Source organism: Solanum verrucosum, unplaced genomic scaffold (assembly GCF_900185275.1).
Source record: "Solanum verrucosum unplaced genomic scaffold, falcon-dt-bn FXZP01000307.1, whole genome shotgun sequence".
Lineage (NCBI taxonomy): Eukaryota > Viridiplantae > Streptophyta > Magnoliopsida > Solanales > Solanaceae > Solanum > Solanum verrucosum.
The window spans coordinates 503,776-526,978 of NW_026020264.1; the positions used below are offsets into that span (position 1 = coordinate 503,776).

Here is a 23,203-nt window from a genome sequence, read left to right on the forward strand (position 1 = left end):
TTGATTATTAGTATTAAAATTCTTATTTTCTACAAATAATTTAAGATATATATAATTTTATTAGCTTTCGTATATATTTTATCTTTTCCTCATTTTCTTAAGAGGTTTCTCTATATCTATCTACATATTCCTTTGAGAATAATTCCTTTATGCAGAATTATTTTCTTATTTTTATGTGTACGTAATTAATCCACACAGATTTAATGAATCGGTCATTAAATTGACGAAGAGAAAAGAGAATAAATGAACCTTGCGAGCACAATAATTAATTACTAAGAAGTATCACGTAAATAAATTAATCTAGCTCATCTTTAATTACATACTTTTAACATTTATGTTTATGATTTATTGAGATTAATGTATATAATTAAGTAAGATAACATAATTTAAATAATTATCAAATACTTTATTATATCTTTTAAATGTTCAATCCAAATATATAATGATTTAAATATTAGATAATTTCTTCTAATCTATTTTTAGATTCAGTGAACAAAGTTATCTGATACTTGTTATTGATGAGAGATAACAAGTATCCTTTATAATTAGTTTAACTATAGATAGAGTTTGACTCGAACACTATGATGATTATTTAAAATATAACTATCAAAATAAAATTTTAATAAAAAAATTAAAGGTGATGTCGATGTGAAATTCTTTTCAAGAAGTTAAACACAGGTGACTAAAACAAAGAACTTTCCCTATCATTTTTTTTTGTTTATTTTTACCAAACAACGCCTTAACAGAACTATAGACTAAAACGTTACAATCACTAAGACGCACTTAAAAACTCCTTCCCTGAGCTGGCCAGTGCCACCACTTCCCGGAGATCCGATCAATAAACTACCACTCCGCCACCAACACTCGCCGCAACAATGACGGAATTCCTAGAATTAGAAACACAAGACGCCGTAAGGATGCCGTGGAACATATTGCCGGGAAGCAAATCGGAGGCTGCGCAATGCGTAATTCCCGTTTCCGCCATATACACACCGTTAAAACCCTTCCCTAACACTCCCACTCTTCCTTACGCACCACTCCGTTGCCGCAATTGCCGATCGGTTCTCAATCCTTTCTCCATCGTTGATTTCTCGTCTACTAAGATCTGGATCTGCTGTTTTTGCCTTCAGCGTAATCACTTTCCTCCGAGTTATCAGTCTATATCGGAGACTAATATGCCGGCTGAGTTGTTCCCGCAATATACTACCATTGAATACGAGAGTCCTTCGGAAAAAGCCTCGTTGACGAACCCTGTTTTTCTTTTCGTGATCGATACTTGTGTTATTGAAGAGGAGATTGGTTACCTGAAATCATCTTTGCTACAGGTTATGTGCTTTTTCTTCCCTAGTGTTTGAGAACTGTTAAGTTTAATACAGTGTTGTTAAAAGATCTTTCCTTTTTTCAACTTCTACTTGTTACATTTATTTTGATCGGGGCACTAGTCCTGTTGCAGTCATGAGATGGAATTAGTAGAGAAAGTGTCCACATAGGCGGTACTGGCTAGTCATGACTCATGACTAACACTTAGTAGTGTTGATGCCAGTTTTCACTAAGAGTTTCAAAATATGAATAAGTAAACACACAAATAGCCGAAGTGGTCGAAGCTTGGCTCTTGCCGATAGGCTAGCAGTAAGCTTGGCTACAGCGAAGCGCTTACCAATCGCGAAGGAAAGGGCCTTCGCCTCTGAGATAGCTCCGTAAACTAATAACTTATAATAGATGAGCCCATTATCTTTATGTTCCGAACTTTCTTCTTGGTACAAGGGGGTCTTTAGAAGTCTAAACTAAGAAAGACATACAAACCACTTAGGAAGGATAAGAGCCGTAGCAGTTCAACATCTACTATATATACATAAAAAATAGTTTTAACCATGTATATACAATGTAATTTTCCGCCAAAGAGGGGTTTGGATGAACTGCCTCAAGCCTACCTAACTCCACTCCTTGTTGATACAGTTACATTAAGTAATTTTAGCTTGTTTAGAGACTCGTGCGCGGTATGTCACCATTAACGTGGAGAATATCTATTTTTAAAGAATCATGTATCTGAAAAGACAAATTGTTGAGTATTGGAATGTAACAGGTTCCAATAGAGTGGAATAGTAATATAATAACCTATTAAAAAAATAGGGTGGAATAGTATTGAGGATTCAACGAATTCAACTAGGATGAAGCAATGCAAAGGGAGGGGTCACCGCTTCATGGGTGATGCCATGCGCTTCACATGAATGTGAGCTGTATTTCAAAGAGAGATGCTCAAAGTGATTCCAATTAGGAACAGTGATCTGTTGATTATCAACTTTGAGGAGTTTTGACTAATATCTATATTATTGTGAAGTGAATATTGACATTAGTTATTTTAATTGAAATTTGATTATTATTGTACTAAATTCATTTATATATTATCTTTTATTTTTCGTAAAGAGTGCATTTTACTTCAAAGAAACATGCACTTGCCTTCCTGCTTCATATCTAATGGACCTTGTCTGTCCTTTGCACTTTTCGCTTTTAAAACACTGCTTTTTGAGAGCCTTGTGTAGAACATCTCTTGTGTAGGCATGTTTTGTGGAAAATAGTCGTTATTTTTATTTTTGATGATGTAAGTGAAATATCATTAAAGGCATCCAGGGGAAGCAAAAGTTACAGAAGAAGAGTTGTCTTTACCTTATCAGGACGATAAAAAAGGAGGAGTGCTCAGCTCAAAAAACCCAAAAAACTTAGAGCTTAGGAGCCGACAAATTCCCAAAAAGAGATCTAAGTTATTTAAAGGGAAGCGATTAGCCCAACTAAAAATGGTAACCCAACAACTAGCCTTAAAGAGTGCATATTTGTGTTGAACCCCATCAAAACATCTCTTGTTTCTTTCAAATCAGATACACCATAAACTATTTGAATGGAAAATAGTTTATTTTCTGCCTAAGTTGATAAGTAGGAAGTTTGGCTTTTAAACGGTCACATATGGTGTTTGTGAGGATACACATAAGTTAGTTTGTAACGACTAATGAACATGTGTGTCTTATTGGCAATAGGAAAAGATGTATGCTGCATAATGCGTCTTATGCATGCCCAAAGTATAATACTGTGCGTAGTGATTAGCATTTCGTGCTTTCCTTCATTGCCGATCATATGGGCCTGATTTCATTTGCAATAGTCATGCGTGTCAAATTGATGGCGTATGTTAGATACTCCACCTGCATTGGGCTGGGAGTAGAATGTTAATAACATGGGTGGAAGGGTAAAATAGGATGCATAATATGTTTTCGGATCACACATCAGTAATAGGACCAAGGACAATGGAATCGGATGTGAGGCAGATGGAGCATTTCGAATCGTGAATGAGGTATCTCACTCGTTTTACCTGAAACCACTTGTTTATCTGCACACTATATTGCAGCTCTCTCCATTTGAACGATGTCTCCACACCTGTCTATTACCATAGCACTGTCACGTACTGGCTAACGAGTATGTTACATGCTAAAGGTACATCTGAGTTTGTGTTGTTGCCTCTCGGCTAGACTATAGTGAGGTGCCGTCTGGTATATGCAGTGAAAGTGTCTCCTAATGGTACAATTGACCAGTGTTATCAAAGGCGCGCTTTAAGTGCGCTTAAGCCTCAAAGCGAGGCTCAAAATGTGTTGAGCGCTTCGCCTCGCTTTATGTGCGCTTCAGTGTTGTCATCAAGGATCTAAGGAAAATGTTTCCTTGCCAATGAGCCTCTTATGAAGAAGTGAAACTAAATAATTGATATTTCACTTTATCACAATTTTTTTTCAATTTCTTTGGTCATATATTTGTTTATAATTATTAGTCTTGGACTAAACATATATATTTGTATTCTTTTCTCCCTTTGCGCCTTTTTTCGTTAAAGCCCACGCTTTATTTGCGCTTAAAGCCCCCACGGACCTTAGAGCTTTTTTGGGCTTTTCGCCTTTGATAACACTGCAATTGACTAATCTCGTCTTGTTGTTAAGAGTTGGAGAGGTTTCTGGTTTGGATTATGGGGATACGCTAGCTAAGGTTGTGTTAATTATCTGTTCCTATCACTAGTTTGTATTACCAAACGGCTGTTTGTACAGTTGAACATCAAGAATGTCTTTGCATGGTACTTGAAAGAGGATGTTTACGTGGTGCAATTATCAATTTTTTTGATCAATAAATTATACAACATATTCAGTGTAATTCCACAAGTGGGGTAAGTTACCAGTTTCAAAAAAAAATTCCACAAGTGGGGTAAAATATAATTATTTTATTTTAAATGCTGTTTATATGGCCTCAAACAATCTTCTTGAACATGGTTCATTCACATAAATTGAACAATTCTTAACTTTGGTCTCATAAGGAGTTGTCAAAATATTTGTTATTCTTCCCACACTTTGATGAAAAGCATATCATTCTAAATGTATTTGTTGATGATATTGTCAGTACAAAAGATAATGTAGTTAATATCGACCAATTAAAGGCCTACTTGCACTTGCAGTTTCAAACCAAAGACTTAAAATACTTGAAGTGCTTTCTTGGCATTAAGGTTGACCCGTAATGCATCTATATATCATAGAGAAAGTGTGTGTTAGACATCCTAGAAAAAATAGATTTCTTGAGTGTAAGCTAAGGACACGACAATGGATCCTAGTGTCCAACTGGTACCAAAAGTAAAGTTAGGAGATATTGTTGATTTGTTGGAAGATTGAATTATCTTTTTTTTTTTTTAAATTACCATGGTGTCCAAGCCATTGTGTGCGCACCTCGACTAATTCCACAAAATACCTTCCACCTTCACCAACAACATGTACTCTGTTCACCAAGGTAGAACATATGGAAGAAATCACATAGTGTTTTTGTTGGAATTTGAACTGAAGATCTCATGGTTCTCAACTCACTTTATTGGCCATTAAACCACACTTTTTGATTCAAAATTGAATTATCTTACCGTTACCCAATCACATTTTTCTTTCCCTGGGAGTATTGTAAGCCAATTTCTGAATTTTCTAACTATGACTCATATGTGGTGATTCAATTATGAAGTATCTTCAGTGTGCCCTATGGAGAGGTTATGCCCCGAGGAGAGGCTTACTATATTAGTGATAGAGGTCATACTGAAATAGTTAGACATATTAATGCTGATTGTGTTGGTGGTGCCTCAGAGAGGAGGTTCATAATAGGTTATTTTGTATTGTTTGGAGGAAATCTGATTTCTAGAAATAAACAAAAAAAACTAAATGTGGTTGCTTGGTCAAGTGTCAAAGCAAGGTTGTGGCCTTTGCTACTTGCAAATATGTATTTGTTGAAGAAGTTATTTGAGGGGCTGGGAGTACAACAATCTCACCCCTTGAAGTTATACTGTGATAATCTGGCTGCTTTACACATTGTCATAGAATCCTATTTTTCATGACAGGACTAAATAATTGCAGTTGATGGTTACTTCGTTCGAGAAGTTTTGATTATCAAGAAGCTTTACACATCGTCATTGAGTTCACATTTTCATGAGAGAGCTAAACACATTGAAGTTGCTTGTCACTTTGTTCGAGAAAAAATGCAATCCCCGGATATTGTGATAGCCTTTGTTAGTTCAAATGATCATTTGACAAATATTTTCACTAAAATTTGGAAGTCCTACCGTAGATTATATCTGTAACCAGTTGGATATACTTGTCATATATACTCCTGCTTGAGGCTGAGTACTAAATGTGGATATTAAGTAGAGTTAGGACGTAAGTGTTGACAATGCTCTGATTCCACTTCTTAAATATACTTTACCTAATATATGTGTCGTGTGTAGAGATTCAACTTTTAACACAAGTTTTCTCCCGATTTCTTTGCTTTACACCACCTCAAGCCACCTCAAGGAAAGCACTGCTCCAACGTGTTGAAGAAATTTGTTATTCTTGGCATCTCCCAATCTTACAACTGTCTTCTAAAGGTCAAGTTCCAGCGCTCTGCAGACCATAGATCCTTCTGGATACCTTGTTGTTGGTTCTGACCATAAATATCCGGAGCTGTTTTTCATAGTTTAATGGGGTACTTGAGTCCAAAATTAGTTTAGGGGCCTCAATGAGACTTTCCAAAATGTCCTAGGGTTACCATATTTATTTACTCAGTTTCTTATAACTTAATAAATAGTTCTTCTTTCGGTTGGGGTCTCTTCAAGACTTCCAAGTATATAAATGGGTATGATCTAGGGAAGATAATCTGGTAGTGAATGGCAGTGTCGTCTTCCTTCCACAAACTGAAGCTTTCTATATTTAGGTAACATTTGTGTCTGGTCCTTAATCCCCAGTTTGGTTCACCTTTAAACCAATTAAAGGTTGGGTTCAAGTTGGAATGTGATGTATTGGGTATAGAACATTTCCACTAGACATCCTTCCTCAATGTCATACAAGCATGTCTCATTGAAAATAATTATTCTTTCGGTTTCTACTATTTGTTGAAGTCACAAATGAAGATTCTAAGCTTTTTTCTCCATGTAGTAATTTTTCACTGACATGATTACTTCTGTTGATAGCAGGTAGTGGGCACATTGCCCGAAAATTGTTTAATTGGCCTTATCACATTTGGGACCTACGTGCATGTTCATGAGCTGGGGTTCGGGCAGATTCCAAAGGTTTATGTGTTCAAGGGGTCAAAGGAAGTTTCTAAAGATCAAGTGTTGGAGCAAATGGGCTTCTTTGCAAATAAGCTTAAACCAACCACAGGTGTCATTGCTGGGGTTAGAGATGGACTTTCTCAAGAGAGTATTTCTAGGTTTTTGTTGCCTGCATCTGAGTGCGAGTTTACACTCAACTCGGTATGGTTTCAATCATGCCTTTTTATATGTAAATACTGTTATATACATTCCGCACATTGTCAGAACTCGTGACATAACGTGTAGATGGGAAAAAGGGAATGCAGTTTGTAAGTCTTGTAAATATTTATTTTTCACAATAGATATTGCATTTATTAGTGGAAATGGATGTGTTTGAATACTACTTACCCTCTCCCCTCCCCCACCAAACCCAAAAGAAGTGTTCCATTTTACACCTTTGAATGTGGCTGAGTGCAATCATCTTGGTTTCTATGATTGTCCCTTTTTAACTTCCTTTGGGTTTGCAGATGTACTATGTTCTGAAATATGCTTCCTTCAGTGCCTTCTGAGTTCAATGACAGTTTTTATAAATGAGACATTTCATCTATTATTCTGTGCCATAAAATGTGTAATCTTATTCCACCTTTATACTAACTGAAATGTCAATAAATAATAACATGGTGTTTATTCAACATTCCTCTCAACTTAAGAATACTTTACTCCAATCCAAAAAGTGACTATTTTGAATTTTTTCTCATGAAAGTGTGAAGGGTCTAATAGGATATTTCGTTCTAAGCCTTGACAAGCCATTAGATTGTAGTGCTAGTTTTGTTACTCCATTTGTGATTTGTATCTGACTTCATTTTTCTTCTGAAATTCTCTCTTTCAGATATTAGAGGAGCTTCAAAGAGATCCTTGGCCCGTGCCAGCTGATCATCGAGCTGCACGGTGCACTGGTACTGCATTGAGTGTGGCTTCTCATTTGTTGGGTATATGTGTTCCAGGTTCTGGGGCCAGAATTATGGCATTCTTAGGTGGGCCCTCAACAGAAGGGCCAGGTGCTGTAAGTCATAGCTCTTTGTTGAGTTATTGAATATGAATTTTAATTTGAGTTTCTCATTGAGACTATAATAAGATAAAGTTATAAGGACTTCTTTCTAATTTTTTTGTGAGTGTTTGAGGGTGGAAGCCACATTTTTCGTCTTAGTGAAAGAGAAACAAATGAAACTATCCCCCAAAAGAAAACAATTGAAAAATACATTATTTACTTGTCAAATTGACTGGTTTACACTGCATTTAATCTGCAAGGTTGCACTTAGTACATGCCATTTGTATTCTCTCACTTAAATTGTGGGGAAAGGGTTGCTTTGTCACGACCCAAATTAGGTCTGTGACCGGCGCTAAGGGGAAAGAATCCCAAAGCAAGCCTTACCATAAATTTATAGAAAATCGGGCAGAGTTTCCTTTGTTTTTGTGCCTATCTTGAATTTTTCCTGTCTCAGAAATCCACAACACAAATAATAACAACTATAAACCAAAACCTAATATCCATTGATGGTCTAACTTCCACGCAATAATACCAGTTATATCTCCAAATACGAAAAAGAAGTTCAAACTAGTCACTTGACTACAATATGAAGGAATACTCATGACTCAAAAGGAAAGGATGACGAATGGAGCGACTCTAAGAGTTTTTAAAGAAACTAAATAAACCATAGCAAATCAATAGATCTCTTGCCACGCGAAGCAATGTGGGGCTCACCAGATGCTACCAAATCACACTCTCTAGCTAATGAAATCCTCTTCAATACCACCTGAGTTCTCTGTAAAAACAATTAGCGAGGAGTGAGACGCTAGCTCAGTGAGTAATAATACTTAACCACAACCATTTTAATGAGGGACAAGTCAGAAAACTTGCTAGTATAATAATCAAAATGATGAAATAATGCCCTTTCAGAAATCATAATAATATTCAATCTTATGTGCCTCATATAAGCAAAATCAATGTAAATACTTAATAGTAAACTCAAAAAAACATTTCCATATCAAATCTTATAGCTGGGAGGTTTCGTGTGGCCTTCTCTTTAAGAAGTAACCAATAACAGTGAACTCCTCATAAAGGAGTTAGATATTCATATCAGTAGATCCCTACTCGAGGGATATCAGTAACAGTATACTAGTTCTACCTTCCCACTAGCAAGGGCTTTATCAGTAATCTGTAACTACAAATCAGTAACTACAAGGTGCACCAGGTCTAACGAACCCGTCGGCTACGGGATTCATCAAGGTCTACTCCCATTTATATTTTTCTTGTAATCAGTAGAAGAATTTCAAAATCGAATATAGAGCATTTAAATCTTATCAAATCATATCATTTCAAAGATTAACAATCACCTGCAAAATACTATTTCTCAAATAAGTGTAAAACCTTTTCAATAACAGTGATCATATCTTGTAAGAATGAGATCATCTCAAATAATCTTTTCAGTATCATATCCAGGAAAAGACTTGTCCCACATGCAAGTTCAAAACAGTTGGTAACACATTTACTTTATAAACCATGTAAAAATCATGAAATTTGTGAATTACAAATTGTGGTAAGATTACTACTCACCGTACTCGGGTTGAAATACCAAACTTGTCACTTCAAGTAAGCTGTACAACTTTCATTCGATCAACCTATATTCACATCATATAAATCTCGTGTTAAATCTCCTTGTTAGAGCTATTTCATGAACTAATTTACAATACCCAATCCCCAAGGTTACAGTTTGACTCTCATACGTCCATCTTATTCATTAGTTTAATAGTCCTTCAATTTAAGCAACAATAAGTCTTCAATTTAAGCAACAATAAGTCTTCAATTTAAGCAACAATAAGTCATAATTATAAATATCCACATCTTGCTGCCGCTCAGACAAATTCTTTGGCTTCCCATGACTTTGCTGTAGTACTTTTTTTATAATTCCTTCAACATTTATTCATACCCCTCAGAAAGTAACTTGTTTCATCATATAAGTTTACATTTATTTCTATCTGCTACAGTCACTAACTCAATTTTTGCATCACAATGTAACTCAACTAGGAGTATACTTGGCGTTAGTATAACAAAAAAATCTGCTTTTATCCATGGGTGTTCTCATATCCAAATCAATTGAATTCATATTTAAATTGTTGATGCCACATTAATCTGACCCGTGAGAATACATATATAACCAGGTCAGTGAAGTGAAATAAAATACCTTGAAATCCCTATTTACAACAGCAGGGGCTCCACTTCTTCTTCTTCTTCTTTTTCCGCGTTGAACCCCTTCGTGCTCCTTCACTGGAATAGAGGGGCAAGGAATACGGTTCTTTTTTTTTTTCTTTTCAAGAGCTGCTGGGAAACCTTTTTTTTTTCCCCCTAAATTCCTTTAGCTTAATATTTTTCCCTAGCTACGTTTCTGATGGGCTAAGGCCCATTTGAATTATTATTATTTTCACTAATGACTAATATATCCTTTGCTTAAACATGGGATACTACATGCTTAATGCACACCCTTTGTTAAAAGTTCACTATTCTTTAGGCTCTTTGATGTTGTAAGGTTGTTTTTTGGTTCTCATGTTAAAATCATGGCATAGCATTCAAAAACTAGGATGAATAGCCTTACATTTTCCTTTGTTATCTTTTCTCTGAGCGGATGGAGGTAAAACTTAGTGTATCTAAAAGGCAAAAGCACATAAACAACAAGGCTCCTAGCAGCGAGAAACAAACCAGAGCAGACTTTATAGAAAACAGAAGTTACATAATATTTGAATAGAGCACCTCTTTTTATAATGGCGGTGTCCATGCCAGCTTGTGAATACCTCAACTGTTCCACCGAGTGCCCACCCAAAGCTTAGGCAGATGAGAAGAAATCACCTAGTGTTTTTTGTCTCAGTTGGAATTTGAACCTTTGTCTCCAAAGTTGTAGTCACTTCGTGGCCCAAAGTTGGTATCCACTTCATGACCACTGGGCCACACACTTGGGTGTAATATATGAATTTAGCATTTATAATGTCAAAATAGCAACTGACGTTAATAGTATCAGCTTCCAAAATACTACTCCCTTTGTTCTAATTTTTTAACATAGTTTATTCGACACAAAGTTTAAGAAAGAAATGAAAGCTTTTATAACTTGTGGTCTTAAACCTACCATAGCATTTGTGCGGTTATGAACTTTTTGAAAATTGTGGCCTTAAAGTTTAAACATGTCATAACATTGTGTGTTCTAAAAACTTCTGATTAAAGGTAAAATGAGAAGTGGAAAACTATTTATTTCCAAATTTAGAATCATGACATTCTTTTTGGAACATTCAATTTGTGTGACATAAACAAGAACGGAGGGAGTATAATGACAATATTAGTTCCAAGTTCCAAAATAGGTATCATGAAACTGTAATTTCTACAATGTTGGAGGATATAATTGCAATCAATTGATTCTCAGTTTCCAATAATTAACAATTAAGATTGTAAAAGATTTATTTTTATAGCATGCAATGGATTTTTTTTGTTTCCAAATAATCAGCCTATAAATCAAGAATAAGAGAAAGGAAAATGTTATGGAGGAAATACAACAAAGGGAAAAAAAGAATCGTTGATGGTAAAATGCATTTTGCTTTTCTGTTTTTGGTGCACTAAACTGTATTCTTGTGCACTGAATCAATCCTAGATGTCCTAGGCACCATTTAGGATTTGTTTCATATCTGGTATATTCTGTATCTATTCCATTTGTAATTTTTTTTTTCAGTGCTACCTAAGTACTGGTTTAGTACAAAGTTACCTTACTCAAAAAAAGAAAAAGAAAAAGAGAAGTCCAGATTCCAGAAGCAGGTGCAAAAAAAGAGGACTTGCATTGTTGCACACCAGAAGGAGGGAAAATAGTCACCTTGAAGAAGAAAGAAGTAAATCAAAAGAAGCAAAGTAATATATTTTAGCAGAAGAAAAAGAGTCATTGCTAACTAGATAAGTATATATAGCAACAAAAGTATTGTTACCTTACTAATAAAAAGAACAAGCAACAAAGTAGAGAACAGGCAAAGTATATTTGAAGAGGAGTCCTAATACGTAAAACAAATAGAAGTCATATATCTCCTTTTTTTCTTTTTCTTTTTCATCATTTAAATCGGATCCAAAGAAGCAATGGCTTCTTGCTTAGATTCTGATTGCTTGTTCCTCACTGTTAGAATGATTATTATCACCTGGATTGAGAGGTTTTCAACTTCTTTATGGTAAAAGTTTAAAGTAACAAGAGCCAACAAAATATTAAGCCTGTCTATAGCAGATATCAAATCTGTATCATGTGCATGTTACTCCTATCTTTGGTCATTTTTGTTATCAATTGCAACTCGACATGTATGTACTTGTGAGTGATTTGTCTTATATTGAATGAATATTGCAGATTGTGTCAAAGATTTTGTCTGAGCCCATAAGGTCTCACAAGGATCTGGACAAAGATTCTGCACCATTGTATCATAAGGCTGTGAAGTTTTACGAGGGAATTTCAAAGCAACTTGTGCATCAAGGGCATGTGTTGGATGTTTTTGCTTGTGCACTTGAACAGGTAACATCAAATAATATTCACCAGAATTTGATATAAATGCTTTCACTTATTTAACCAGTTCCAAGGTTATAAAATAGATGATTGAAAGTCACTTCTAGGTTGAGTGCTTAAGTTTCTCCTTTCATACCCGGGGATTTTCTTTTATTGAGAGATTTGGTATTTATATGACCATGCTCTTATATAAACACAGTGAAAATAGAAATACGTTCAATTATTCATAGATAAAAGTATAACCAATTGATAAGAGAGGATTACAATTGTAATGACACATGTATTTTGCGAGTAAGAAGAGAGTTTGAGAGAGAATACATTTTGACAACTCCTCAAGATTTTGGGGTTTAAATAGCTAACCATGTTTTTTTGGTTTCCCATCTGGTTTACAGTTCCTGCATTGGAGCCCAACTAATCCGGATTCGCGCTGCGTAGGGCCCCATTCGGGGGAGCACTCCGTAGTCCGTACTAAGGATTTTTCCATAACCAGGCTCGAACCCGAGACCTCTGGTTAAGGGAGGAGCAGCCCCATCCACTACACCACATCCTTTGATGGTGAATAGCTAACTATGTTACATGCTCTAAAAAGAAAAGAAAATTACTACATAATTACAATAGGAATAAATCAAGCTATCTACTATATTTACACTTGCTCTAGAATATTCCTAGGATTCTAAAACTCCCCTCACGTGGTGCATACAAATCATATGTGCCAAGCTAGCTACATATATAACTTGTTCTTGGACTGCGAGGACTTGATGAATATGTCTGCAAGCTGATCAATTGACCGCACAAACTTTATGACAATGTCTCTTGAGAGTACCTTCATTTCCAATGAAATGACAAATCATTTTCTTTGTTTGATTCTCTCGTGAAACACTGGATCTGATGTTATGTGAAGTGCAACATCATTATTACACAGAAGTTCCCTTTTTTTCAGTATCTCCAAATTTTAATTCTTTCAGTATTTACTTAATCCATATGAGTTCATAAGTAGCCACTGCCATAACTTGATATTATACTTATTTGCTAGATCGTGCAACCACATTTTGTTCCTTACTTTTCCACCTTGTGACCCCTTGCTATTTTCTGTTTGGCTGTTTTCTTTTACTTATATGGAACCTGTTGCATGCTAGGTTGGCCTTGCTGAAATTAAAGTTGCATGTGAAAAAACTGGTGGACTTGTTGTTCTGGCAGAAAGTTTTGGCCATAGTGTTTTCAAGGATTCTCTGAAACAAGTTTTCCAGTCAGATGGCAATGATCTTGGCCTGTCATCAAAGTAAGGTTTAATTGAACATTCTTTGGTTTGCTGCTTCCCCAACCCTGGCCTCTTAAAAAAAGCAAAAAGTAATTTCCATATGAATTCTAGGACTAGAGAATCTCTAATTTCTGATCTAACTATTGGGTTATGTCTCTTTGTTATGTTTTGTTCTACTTCTATACCTCTAATGACATCTCATTATCATTCCGTCATTGCCAAGTAATTATGATGGCACTAAGCCTATTAATGTGTTTTGGTTTTTCTCTTTCCACTTTGACAATGTGCACACAATTCAGTATATTGACTCTATTCTTTGCCAATTCCTTTATGAATCTTGATGTTGTGATTTTTTGTGACTCTGAAAACACTTATTTCTTACTTGATCTGGTTCCAATCAATCTTCGTGGCCCCCATTTGATGAATTTCTTTTGCTCATCCATCTTTGCAAATTTGTTTGTAAGCTTTACTTCATAAGAAACTTAAATATCTTAAGAAAGTTGTTCTCTCTCTTTCTTTTTTCCTCTTGACTCTCCAGACTCTTGCTTGCAAGGTTCCTTTTTTATTGGACGTCTCTACTTATAGGTGACAATTCTTGATATTAAGTTGAGGATTATTAAACTTACAAGTCGGTATTGGAGTTTGGGCAATTTAAAAGAAAATGTAAAGAGCATTTGGTTAGAGGAAATGAAAAAGCAGAAATTGATTTTCTATTTTGGGATTTGTTTGTTTGTCGCTAACTGCCTAACTCACTGCTTGGCATTTTAACTGTACCCTTTTTGTCTCCTAAAAGAAGAAAAGAAAGGTATATTGTCCCAGGGCTTTGGTCTAGTGGTAAGAGCAGCACGTGATGTTTGGATTTGGTGCTCATCGCAGGTTAGAACCTCACTGCATGCAAAAGTTTGGTATTTTAAGTGGAGAAGGATAGAGAGCTGGGCCCATTATCAGTTGAGTGTTGAACTGTGTGTGGTGATATTTTGGTTTTAAAAAATAGATAAAAGGAAAGGTATCTTGGGACTTAATGATGGAAACAGTGCTATGCTCGTTTCAACATCCCCATTTCCAAACTTCTTAAAACTATATATTATTAAAGTTTTGGCTTTTGAAACTACCCCCTGGGGGCTGTAAATCCCACCTCATCAGGCTCTGCTGATGAGTTTTGATGTGAATATAAAGTTACCTTTATAAAAAAAAATCAAGATTTCAGGTGAGGGTTTTCCCTCATATTAAAAAAAGAAGAAGTTTGGAGTCTCTTTTAAACATTATCTATTGGCTAATTTAAACGGCCAGTGTCTGCTACAATGAGAAGGATCTGGATGATGAAAAATATCCAAAAGCAGCAGACAAATTCAGCAAATTTCATGTCTGGCCGAGTCTTGTCAATTATGAAAGCAATCTATCACCAATTGAATTCTAGAACTCTCTTCTCCTTATATTTAGGCAGAATGCTTAAAGTACACCGAAACTTGACACGAATTGTTAGTTGCACATCTAAACTATCAGTAGTCTTAGTTACCCCCTGAACTTGACTATCTGATAGTCTTTACCTCCTAGACGCTGATGTGACAAAGATCATGAATACATTCTCTTTTAGACGCGTCGAGATGGAAAAAAATTGAAAAATCAGCTCCCAAGTAGGCTACTTTTCAACCATTAATCGCCACATAGTCATATACAGTAGTTTATTTATTACAATTGCTTATTTCTTTTTTGCTTCAGCTTAATATATAATGCAAATTTACCCCAACTTTGCATTTTAAAATTTCTTCTTTAAATGCAATAACTACTTGTTCCAACAATTTGTTTCTACTGTATATTTCTTCTTTTTCAGGCCAACTTGTAAAAAAATAAAAATTGACTCGAACTCCATTTTAGTCAAATACAATTAGTTTAATCCTAAATTATGAAGTATCAACTGTGTATTTCTTCTTTAGATGCGATGACTATTGATTTCAACTATTATATTTTTCTTTTTCTGACCAAATCTATAAAAGAACTACTGGGCGCTAGCTCCTTTATTTTCAGCGAAATAAAAAGTTTTAGCAAAATAATTAAGTTCCAACTGTATATTCTTATTTTTATCTTATTTAATGACCATCTGTTTCAACAACGTATTTCTATTTTTCGGATATAGTAACAGAAGAATTGACTGAAAATTTATTACTTTTAGCCAAATAAAAATTTTCGCCTGAAAATGGAGTTCTAGCCAAGTTAACTTACTAATTTAACCCGAAAAAAAAATCTAAAATGTTAATGAATTTTAAAAAAAGTATTTCTTTTAATAATGATATGTGGGCAAAGAATCCACATAGCAGACGAGTGTATCTCCCACTCTCTTAGGATGAGATCTTGCGGAGTAAAGGCTGTCAATTAGCCAAGTTCAGGGGGTAATTAAGACTACATATAGTTTAAGTGTGTAACTAATAATTCGTACCAAGTTTAGGGGGGTCCTTAGGTATTCTGCCAAAATATTTAATTTATTAGTCTGATGATATGGTAGAGAGAGATAAACTAGATGCAGTTTTTGGTTGAGAAAATGATGGTCAAACTTGGGCAATTATTGAGAACAACATTCAAAGGCTATAGTAGTGGGATAAAGATGAATATGGGCAGTGAAAAAATGTGTTATCACAGAGGAAGTGCTTGCTGGCGAAAGCACAATTCAACCAAGAGTTGGGAATGATGATGCGAGTAACCAGAGAAGGGGAGGGGATGGGGCGTATAGAGGGGGCCTAACTGATTTGGGTAGTTTATTGCTTCAGATCAGCTTCTAAGCAAACTCACTTGGGCTTGACAATACGAGGTGATTTGATTAATTGACGGTTAACACTGAACTCTAATACACAGCCTGATGAATTCAACTTAACTATGTTTACCATAAGTCTCTTTATTTTGTTTGCAAACCATTTTGAGACCATTGATTGGAACTTTCTTTTGTTACTTCTGTGTCAATATTAACATGTTATGCATAGTTCTGCACAAAATTCCACTCCAGATGCTGATGAGTGGTCTGAAACATTTTCATTTAGCATTGATATGTTATCAAGTTCTTACTCTGTCTTACAACTTAGGTAGCATCTTTGTTTGTCTGCAGCGGTATTTTTGAGATAAATTGCTCAAAAGATATCAAAGTTCAGGGAGTTATTGGTCCTTGTGCATCACTTGAAAAGGTATGTTTTACTAATTTAAGTGCTTTCTCTCAAAGCTTTTAGATACTCATTAATGGTGTCTTTCTACAGAAAGGTCCTTTGTGCTCTGAGGTTGTCGTAGGTCAGGGAAATACAACAGCTTGGAAGATGTGTGGTCTTGATAAAACTTCAACATTTTGTTTAATATTTGAAGTTGCCAAGAAGGAGAACCCAGATGCAATTGCTCAATCTGCAAATCCACAGTTTTATTTCCAGTTTTTGACATAGTATGAACTTAGCTTATTATATCTTGAGAAGTACTGACCAGTTTGTTTGGCTATGATCAACTATTTCCTGACATCAAAAATATTCTTCTCCAGTTATCAGCACCCTAGCGGACAAATGAGACTTCGGGTTACTACTCTTTCTAGAAGATGGGTTGCTGGACCTGGAAGTGTACAGGCAAGGGCTCTTTATGCACTTTATGCTGTCTGTTTCTGTTTCTGGTGCTTTTTTTTGCCTTTCCTTTATCCTTTATGCTTTTTCCATGTAAACAAAAGTAAAAATCCGATGAGTTCAGTAGTTAAATCATGAAATTGAGGATACTGGGGTGGTTTAGATGGATAAGAAGTGAGATGGGAAAGATAGTTGCTCAATCAGATTATAATAACCCGAGCTCCTATATCTCCAACAAGAACATGAAGTACTCAAGTATCCTCTTTGGGAATGTAATAGGACATATTTAAGTTAAATAACTTTTGGATTTATATTGATTTGGTAAATCATTTAAAAGTAGGCATAGTTGAGGTAGGCTTGTGAAGGCGATTAACCATTCTTTGACCTCTTCCGTTTACAATACTTATGGTACAAAGTGAGATATGTGTGCAGATTGATAGTTTGGGGAGTCATTAGACGCTATTTGCAGTGCATGCAAGGCTCGTGCTATGCTTACCCACCTCAAACTCCTTGGAATCCTATTGGAGTGTGAATATCTACTATTGTGAGTCTCTGAGATCGTTGCTTTATCCTTAAAATAGACCTAATATGATACTGAAATTAAAGGTAATGAGGGTTTTGGTTTCACACCCTGTTGGTCCCCAGAGGAGTTTTAGTAATTTCTGGCCGTTGAAATTAGATCCTTAGATAAGGCTCTCTGCAGTCATCTAATTGGCCATTTGTCTCCTGTTACTCCACTAGTTTTAGCAGCAACTTGTAACCCTCTTTTGTTACAAGTTCATCAATAAGTATCAACAATGTAAATTCTACGATCTAATGGTTGATATCCTTTTAACTTTTGCTGTCCGACATCCACTTTCTAACTTTTGATGCCTTTTCTCTGCACTTATCAATACTCATCTAATATTTTATATTTAAGAAGTACTATGGGATCATTATATAGAAGTACTTCGGGATCAATTTTTAAAAAAATAAAGTATTCAGATTATTTGAAAAGTCAATTTATCTTTTCATTTCTGCCCATTTTTATTTAGCTACAATAAGAAGTCAATTGTTATGGTCCCTTGAAATGGATCTGGATCTGGATCTGGTTATAGGGCGTTGTAGTGTGAAATCGAATGTTTTCTTCCTACGAGCTATGATACTGGTTCGTTAAGAGAGAACCTGCAATCTCTTGAGTTTGAAGTACTCAAAGACTTAGTGATTTCTACATAGCATTTCACTGAATTCAAATACACTTTGTAAGCGCATATTTTGTGGAGTTGTGACACCAATGATGGCTCGCAAAGAAATTTCAGGTTGATCTGTATTAGGATTTATCTCCTGTTCCATAGATTCTTCCTCTTTGTCTATGGAATCAATCCAAAATAATTTCTTGCATTGATGGCCCCGAGTGAAGACTTCATCACAGTTGAAGCTGAGACCCTTAAGCCTCCTTTTAAACATCTCAGATCTAGTCAATTTCCTTACAAATCTGGTGCGCTGTGGAGGTGAGAAATCTGTTGCAGGCATCTAATAGTTGCGAACGAAAAGGTTGTCCCTTGCTATCATAAAGCTGGGATAAACTCATCGCCGCCAAATCTAGAGGATTATGCAACTCAACCTCAATTGCTATATAATCCACAAGATCACTAATATAAAGTTCAATCTTTTGCGATTGTGTGAGTGTACCAGCCCGGGAAACTAACTGCTCAAACTTTTCTTGGTAATCTGCCACGGACCCAATCTGGCGCAACTTAGCCAATTCTCCTAACTTCTGACTTCTGATTGGTGGCCCAAAACGAAGGTTACAATAACGTTTGAATTCATCCCAAGACGGTTGAAGCATATCTGTCTCTAGTTGAAGAAACCAAAGTTGTGCATTCCCCTCCAAATGAAAAGAAGCAAGTCCAACTTTTTCTTCCTCTGGGGTTTGTTGGTGTCGAAAGAAGTGGTCACATCTGTTCAGCCATCCCAAAGGGTCCCCCTTGGCCGGTAAATCTTGGAAAATCCAACTTTGTATACCTAGGAATGATGGAACTTTCTTCTGCACATCTGATTCTGACCCTCCTGCCACTCCACTTTTACCCTTCCAACCCCGATTCTGACTAGTATGTTCAGTTGATTCAGAATCGACCTTCGAATTCGCTAGATCCTTTGTGAGTTGCATCTAAGCGAGCGTTTATTGCTTCCTGTCTCGCTATATTGGCTGTACGTTCTTCTTGAAACAAGTTCACCAATTGTGCCAGTTGATGTTGAATTTGATCTCCCATAACACCCATCTCTGATACCAAGTTGTTATGGTCCCCTGATATGGATCTGGTTATGGGGCACTTATGGGGCACTGTAGTGTGAAATCAAATGTTTTCTTCCTACGACCTATGGTGCTGGTTCGTTAAGAGAGAACCTGCAATCTCTTGAGTTTGAAGTGCTCAAAAACTTGGTACTTTCTGCATAACATTTCACTGAATTCAAATACACTAAATACAACACTGGTGGATTAACCACCCATCTGAAAACAAGGAAAATAACTTCCTACTACAACTGAATTGAGAAAGTGGAGGAATAACCTCCTATTTAAAAGTTGTTGTAATCTACTGCGAACAACTAAATAACTTATATGCTAAAGTATTCTACTTTCTAATTTCCTTAAATCTCCCATGTGTAAACCTTTGGTAGACTAAAGGGGTGCTAACATCAACCTTTCATCATTCTAGTTGAATTCGAACCGAATCAGAAACTTGTGAACACTGAATGCAGTTCGACTAACTACCACTGTCCTTCAATCTTAATAAATACTATCCTTTTTATTGCAATGCAGCACTAAACTTAAACCTTGTTGCTAACAGAAACAATTTTAATCACATCATAGTAGGTATGTTACTAGGTCAGAGGTTTGAGTTGATATGTCTTGAAAACATCTGGGTCCGAGTTTTCATTGCTTTGCTAGATATCTTAAATATATGTACTCGTTTTAGAAAAGGTACAAAGGACTGAGGAGACTGAATTCGGAGTCTGATTTTAATGTATATTTATCCTATTTAAAGTTATTTATCAGCTTATTGACAATTATGCCACTAAAATTGAAAACCTGATATATTTATTCATGGTTGCTTTAGAGATAAAGTAAATAGGACATAGTTTTTTATGTTTATCTGTCTCACTGTTTCAGCGAGAGGTTTGTCTTCTGTATTTTATAGGACCTCATTGCTGGATTTGATCAAGAAGCAGCTGCTGTGGTAATGGCACGACAAGTTTCTTTCAAAATGGAAACCGAGGTATCATCCTCTTGGTTTATTACTGATGATTTAACCTTATATCTGGTTGTATTTTTTGTTTTCTGTCCAAGAAGTTTTGCTTTCTTTACCATGGCTTGCTATCTTGCACTGTTGTTTTTTTACCTTTTGGAAACCCACTTCCACTTTCTTCTGCAGGCTGATTTTGATCCCATCAGATGGCTGGATAAGTCATTGATACACATATGTTCTCGGTTTGGTGACTACCAGAAAGATACTCCATCTTCTTTCACTCTATCTCCTCGTTTTTCAATATTTCCCCAGTTTATGTTTCACTTGCGGCGGTCTCAGTTTGTCCAGGTATATTTTCATCTTGATTGTAAACATCAAGCATATTACTTTCTTACATTTCTGTCTCTACCATCATGCTCAATTTTTAACATCAACTCTGGCTCAGGTCTTTGGGAACAGTCCAGATGAGACGGCATATTTTAGAATGATTCTGAACCGGGAAAATGTTGCTAACTCAGTCGTGATGATTCAGCCCTCTTTGATATCTTATTCTTTTCATTGTGGTCCGGAACCAGTCCTCCTTGATGTGGCGGCAATTGCTGCTGATAGAATCCTTCTTCTAGATTCTTATTTCACCATTGTCGTGTTTCATGGATCAACTATTGCTCAATGGAGAAAACTTGGATATCATGAACAACCTGAACATCAGGTAGCCTTCTTTTCAGTCTGAACTAAACACTGAAGAGTTAAAAACTTTTATCAATTGCTGATTCTAGGATTGTATGTCAAGTAATTTGATCTCAGACTAGCTTTCTTTTTGATGCTGGTTTGAATATGATATATAGGATTACCCCACAGACACACATGTGTGTGAGAGTAAATAACAACTTCAAATTTCAATTGATTCATGGATCCATATCTTTCAAGGGAATGATTTGTGCTCTTTTGCATTGAATGCAGACACTTCAAAAGAGTCACCGTGACTGGATAGATGCAACACTAGTTGCATACCTGTTCGATGTAATCTTATTTTCACCATCAGACACATGATAATAGTCGGGGGGAGGGGGGGGTTGAGTAATTAAAAATCCATAAACCAGCTTTTACTTTTTGTTTGATACAAAAATCAAAGTGTAGTATCAGCAATGATGTGGAAAAGGTGTCATCCTTGTGTTTCCTGACCGACAATTTGCTTTGTAGCCTGCTTTAAACAATTAATCTTATTTCTGAGTCCATTTTGATTCTGGTCCTATTGTCTATGTCATGGTGCACAGAACTCATGATGATTTGGATTTGAGTTTGCTCGTCATTTATGTGACCTTAAATTTACTCTATGGCAGGCATTTGCTGAACTATTAAAATCTCCTAGAGAAGATGCAGAGGCCATTGTTCGTGAAAGATTTCCAGTACCTCGTTTGGTCATTTGTGATCAATATGGATCTCAGGTTACTAACTATGCTTTCTGTCTAGTCCTCCTTAATGTATATATATTTTCTGTTTTTGATGCATGTGCCTTTATTTAGACTTTACAGCAGATGTTGGATCTGTAATCTTCAGTTTTGTAGTTCTTTTTACATATTTGAATTTTTTCTTAAACAGCAAGAGGTTTGTGATATAACATTTTTGTCTGCAATTCATGTTCTGAACAAAAGGTTGGATTGACACTTTGAGTTGATATCTGTGCTAAAATGCCATGTTAAAGATGTTAGCTATCTTCTAACCAAACATGCTTTCTTCCTTTGAAACTTGGTCCAAAAGCTAATCATGTTTCACTTGTACGGAAATAATTTGTTTCTGTTGCTTATTAGCCGCTCTAGTAGAAAAACTCTGGAAACAATCATCAAACACTTTTTGATGTCTATTCATGAAAAAAAAATAGAGTTTTTATCTGGAGCTTTCAGTTTGGCCAAATTTTTACCTGCTTTTGATATATCTTTTCTTCAAGTTGCCTACTGCATTCTTCTCTTTTCTTTGTCGAAAGATCTGGTGGCCATAGTGAAAACTGGATCTGGACATCAAAATATTTGTGTTAGTTGCTCATTCCTGGAAAGAATTCATCATCTTTTTTCCAAAGTTGATACCAACTTGAAGTTATCTTCTGTTTGTATTATATAGAATAACTTTCTTTTAGGCAGAAGTAATTTTATAATAAGAGTAATCTTTTCTATACAGGCTCGTTTTATGCTAGCAAAGTTGAATCCCTCTGCCACATACAACTCTGATGCTCCTCCTATTCCTGGTGGAGATATCATATTCACGGATGACGTTAGTTTTGAGGTTTTCTTGGATCATCTGCAGCGGTTGGCTGTTCATTAGAGTCCATGACACATCTTCAGAGTCTAGCGGAGAATTTTGTAAACTTTTTTCATTTGGATTGATTGTACAGCAAGACAATTTGACATTTAATTTTGAAATCATTTTTACATGGCTTATTTATTTGCAATATCTTGTAATGCTTCTGTATTATGAACTCTCTGAGGTTTTGATAGACATCAAAGAAAGAAAAAAAAAAAACTTGTAACATTGTGGTGAGAACAAACATCTCTACTGCAAGTGAATTCAGTTTATAATTATTAGGGCCTGAGTTGTGTTATAAATTCAAAATTAATTACTTGCACACGACAGTAAGTCGGATAAAATACATTTCTCCTTCTTAAGAGGTTTTCTCTTACTACAATTTTGCTTACTGTTTTCTTGCTTCTCTTTTTCGTAATTGTTGTTTAAAGTTTCTCTACTACTCCCATTGCCTTCATGATGAATTTATATTAATTTTCTCTTCACTCCTCTTCCAACAAAAGGTGTGGAATATTCCTAGAAATTTGGCACTATTCTACTAATTATGAGATTTATATACATACAGCTTTGAATATATTCAACTAATCGAGAAGTTGGGTTTTGATACGACGCTGTCTCTTAAAATACCTTGACTTAATTATTTTCTTCCAATATCAAGGTTTTTTTTTTTTAATAACCGAGAAATATGTTTGTAACCTGTCATTTGG

The 23,203-nt window shown here is 35.6% G+C and overlaps 2 protein-coding genes across 3 annotated transcripts in view; both read left to right on the forward strand.

The window, feature by feature from the left end:
- The window catches only part of LOC125833615 (uncharacterized), a 182,522-nt gene that overhangs the window by 106,022 nt on the left and 53,297 nt on the right, over nt 1-23,203 (forward strand). The window lies entirely within an intron of this gene.
- LOC125833591 (protein transport protein SEC23) lies at nt 727-22,847 on the forward strand. Its single transcript, XM_049512747.1, has 13 exons — nt 727-1,325; nt 6,503-6,781; nt 7,449-7,622; nt 11,980-12,141; nt 13,269-13,411; nt 16,485-16,560; nt 16,630-16,805; nt 16,899-16,980; nt 20,154-20,231; nt 20,388-20,549; nt 20,647-20,910; nt 21,542-21,646; nt 22,374-22,847. Exons 1-13 carry the CDS (start codon nt 876-878, stop codon nt 22,515-22,517), a joined length of 2,295 nt encoding a protein of 764 aa, XP_049368704.1. The 5' UTR covers nt 727-875; the 3' UTR covers nt 22,518-22,847.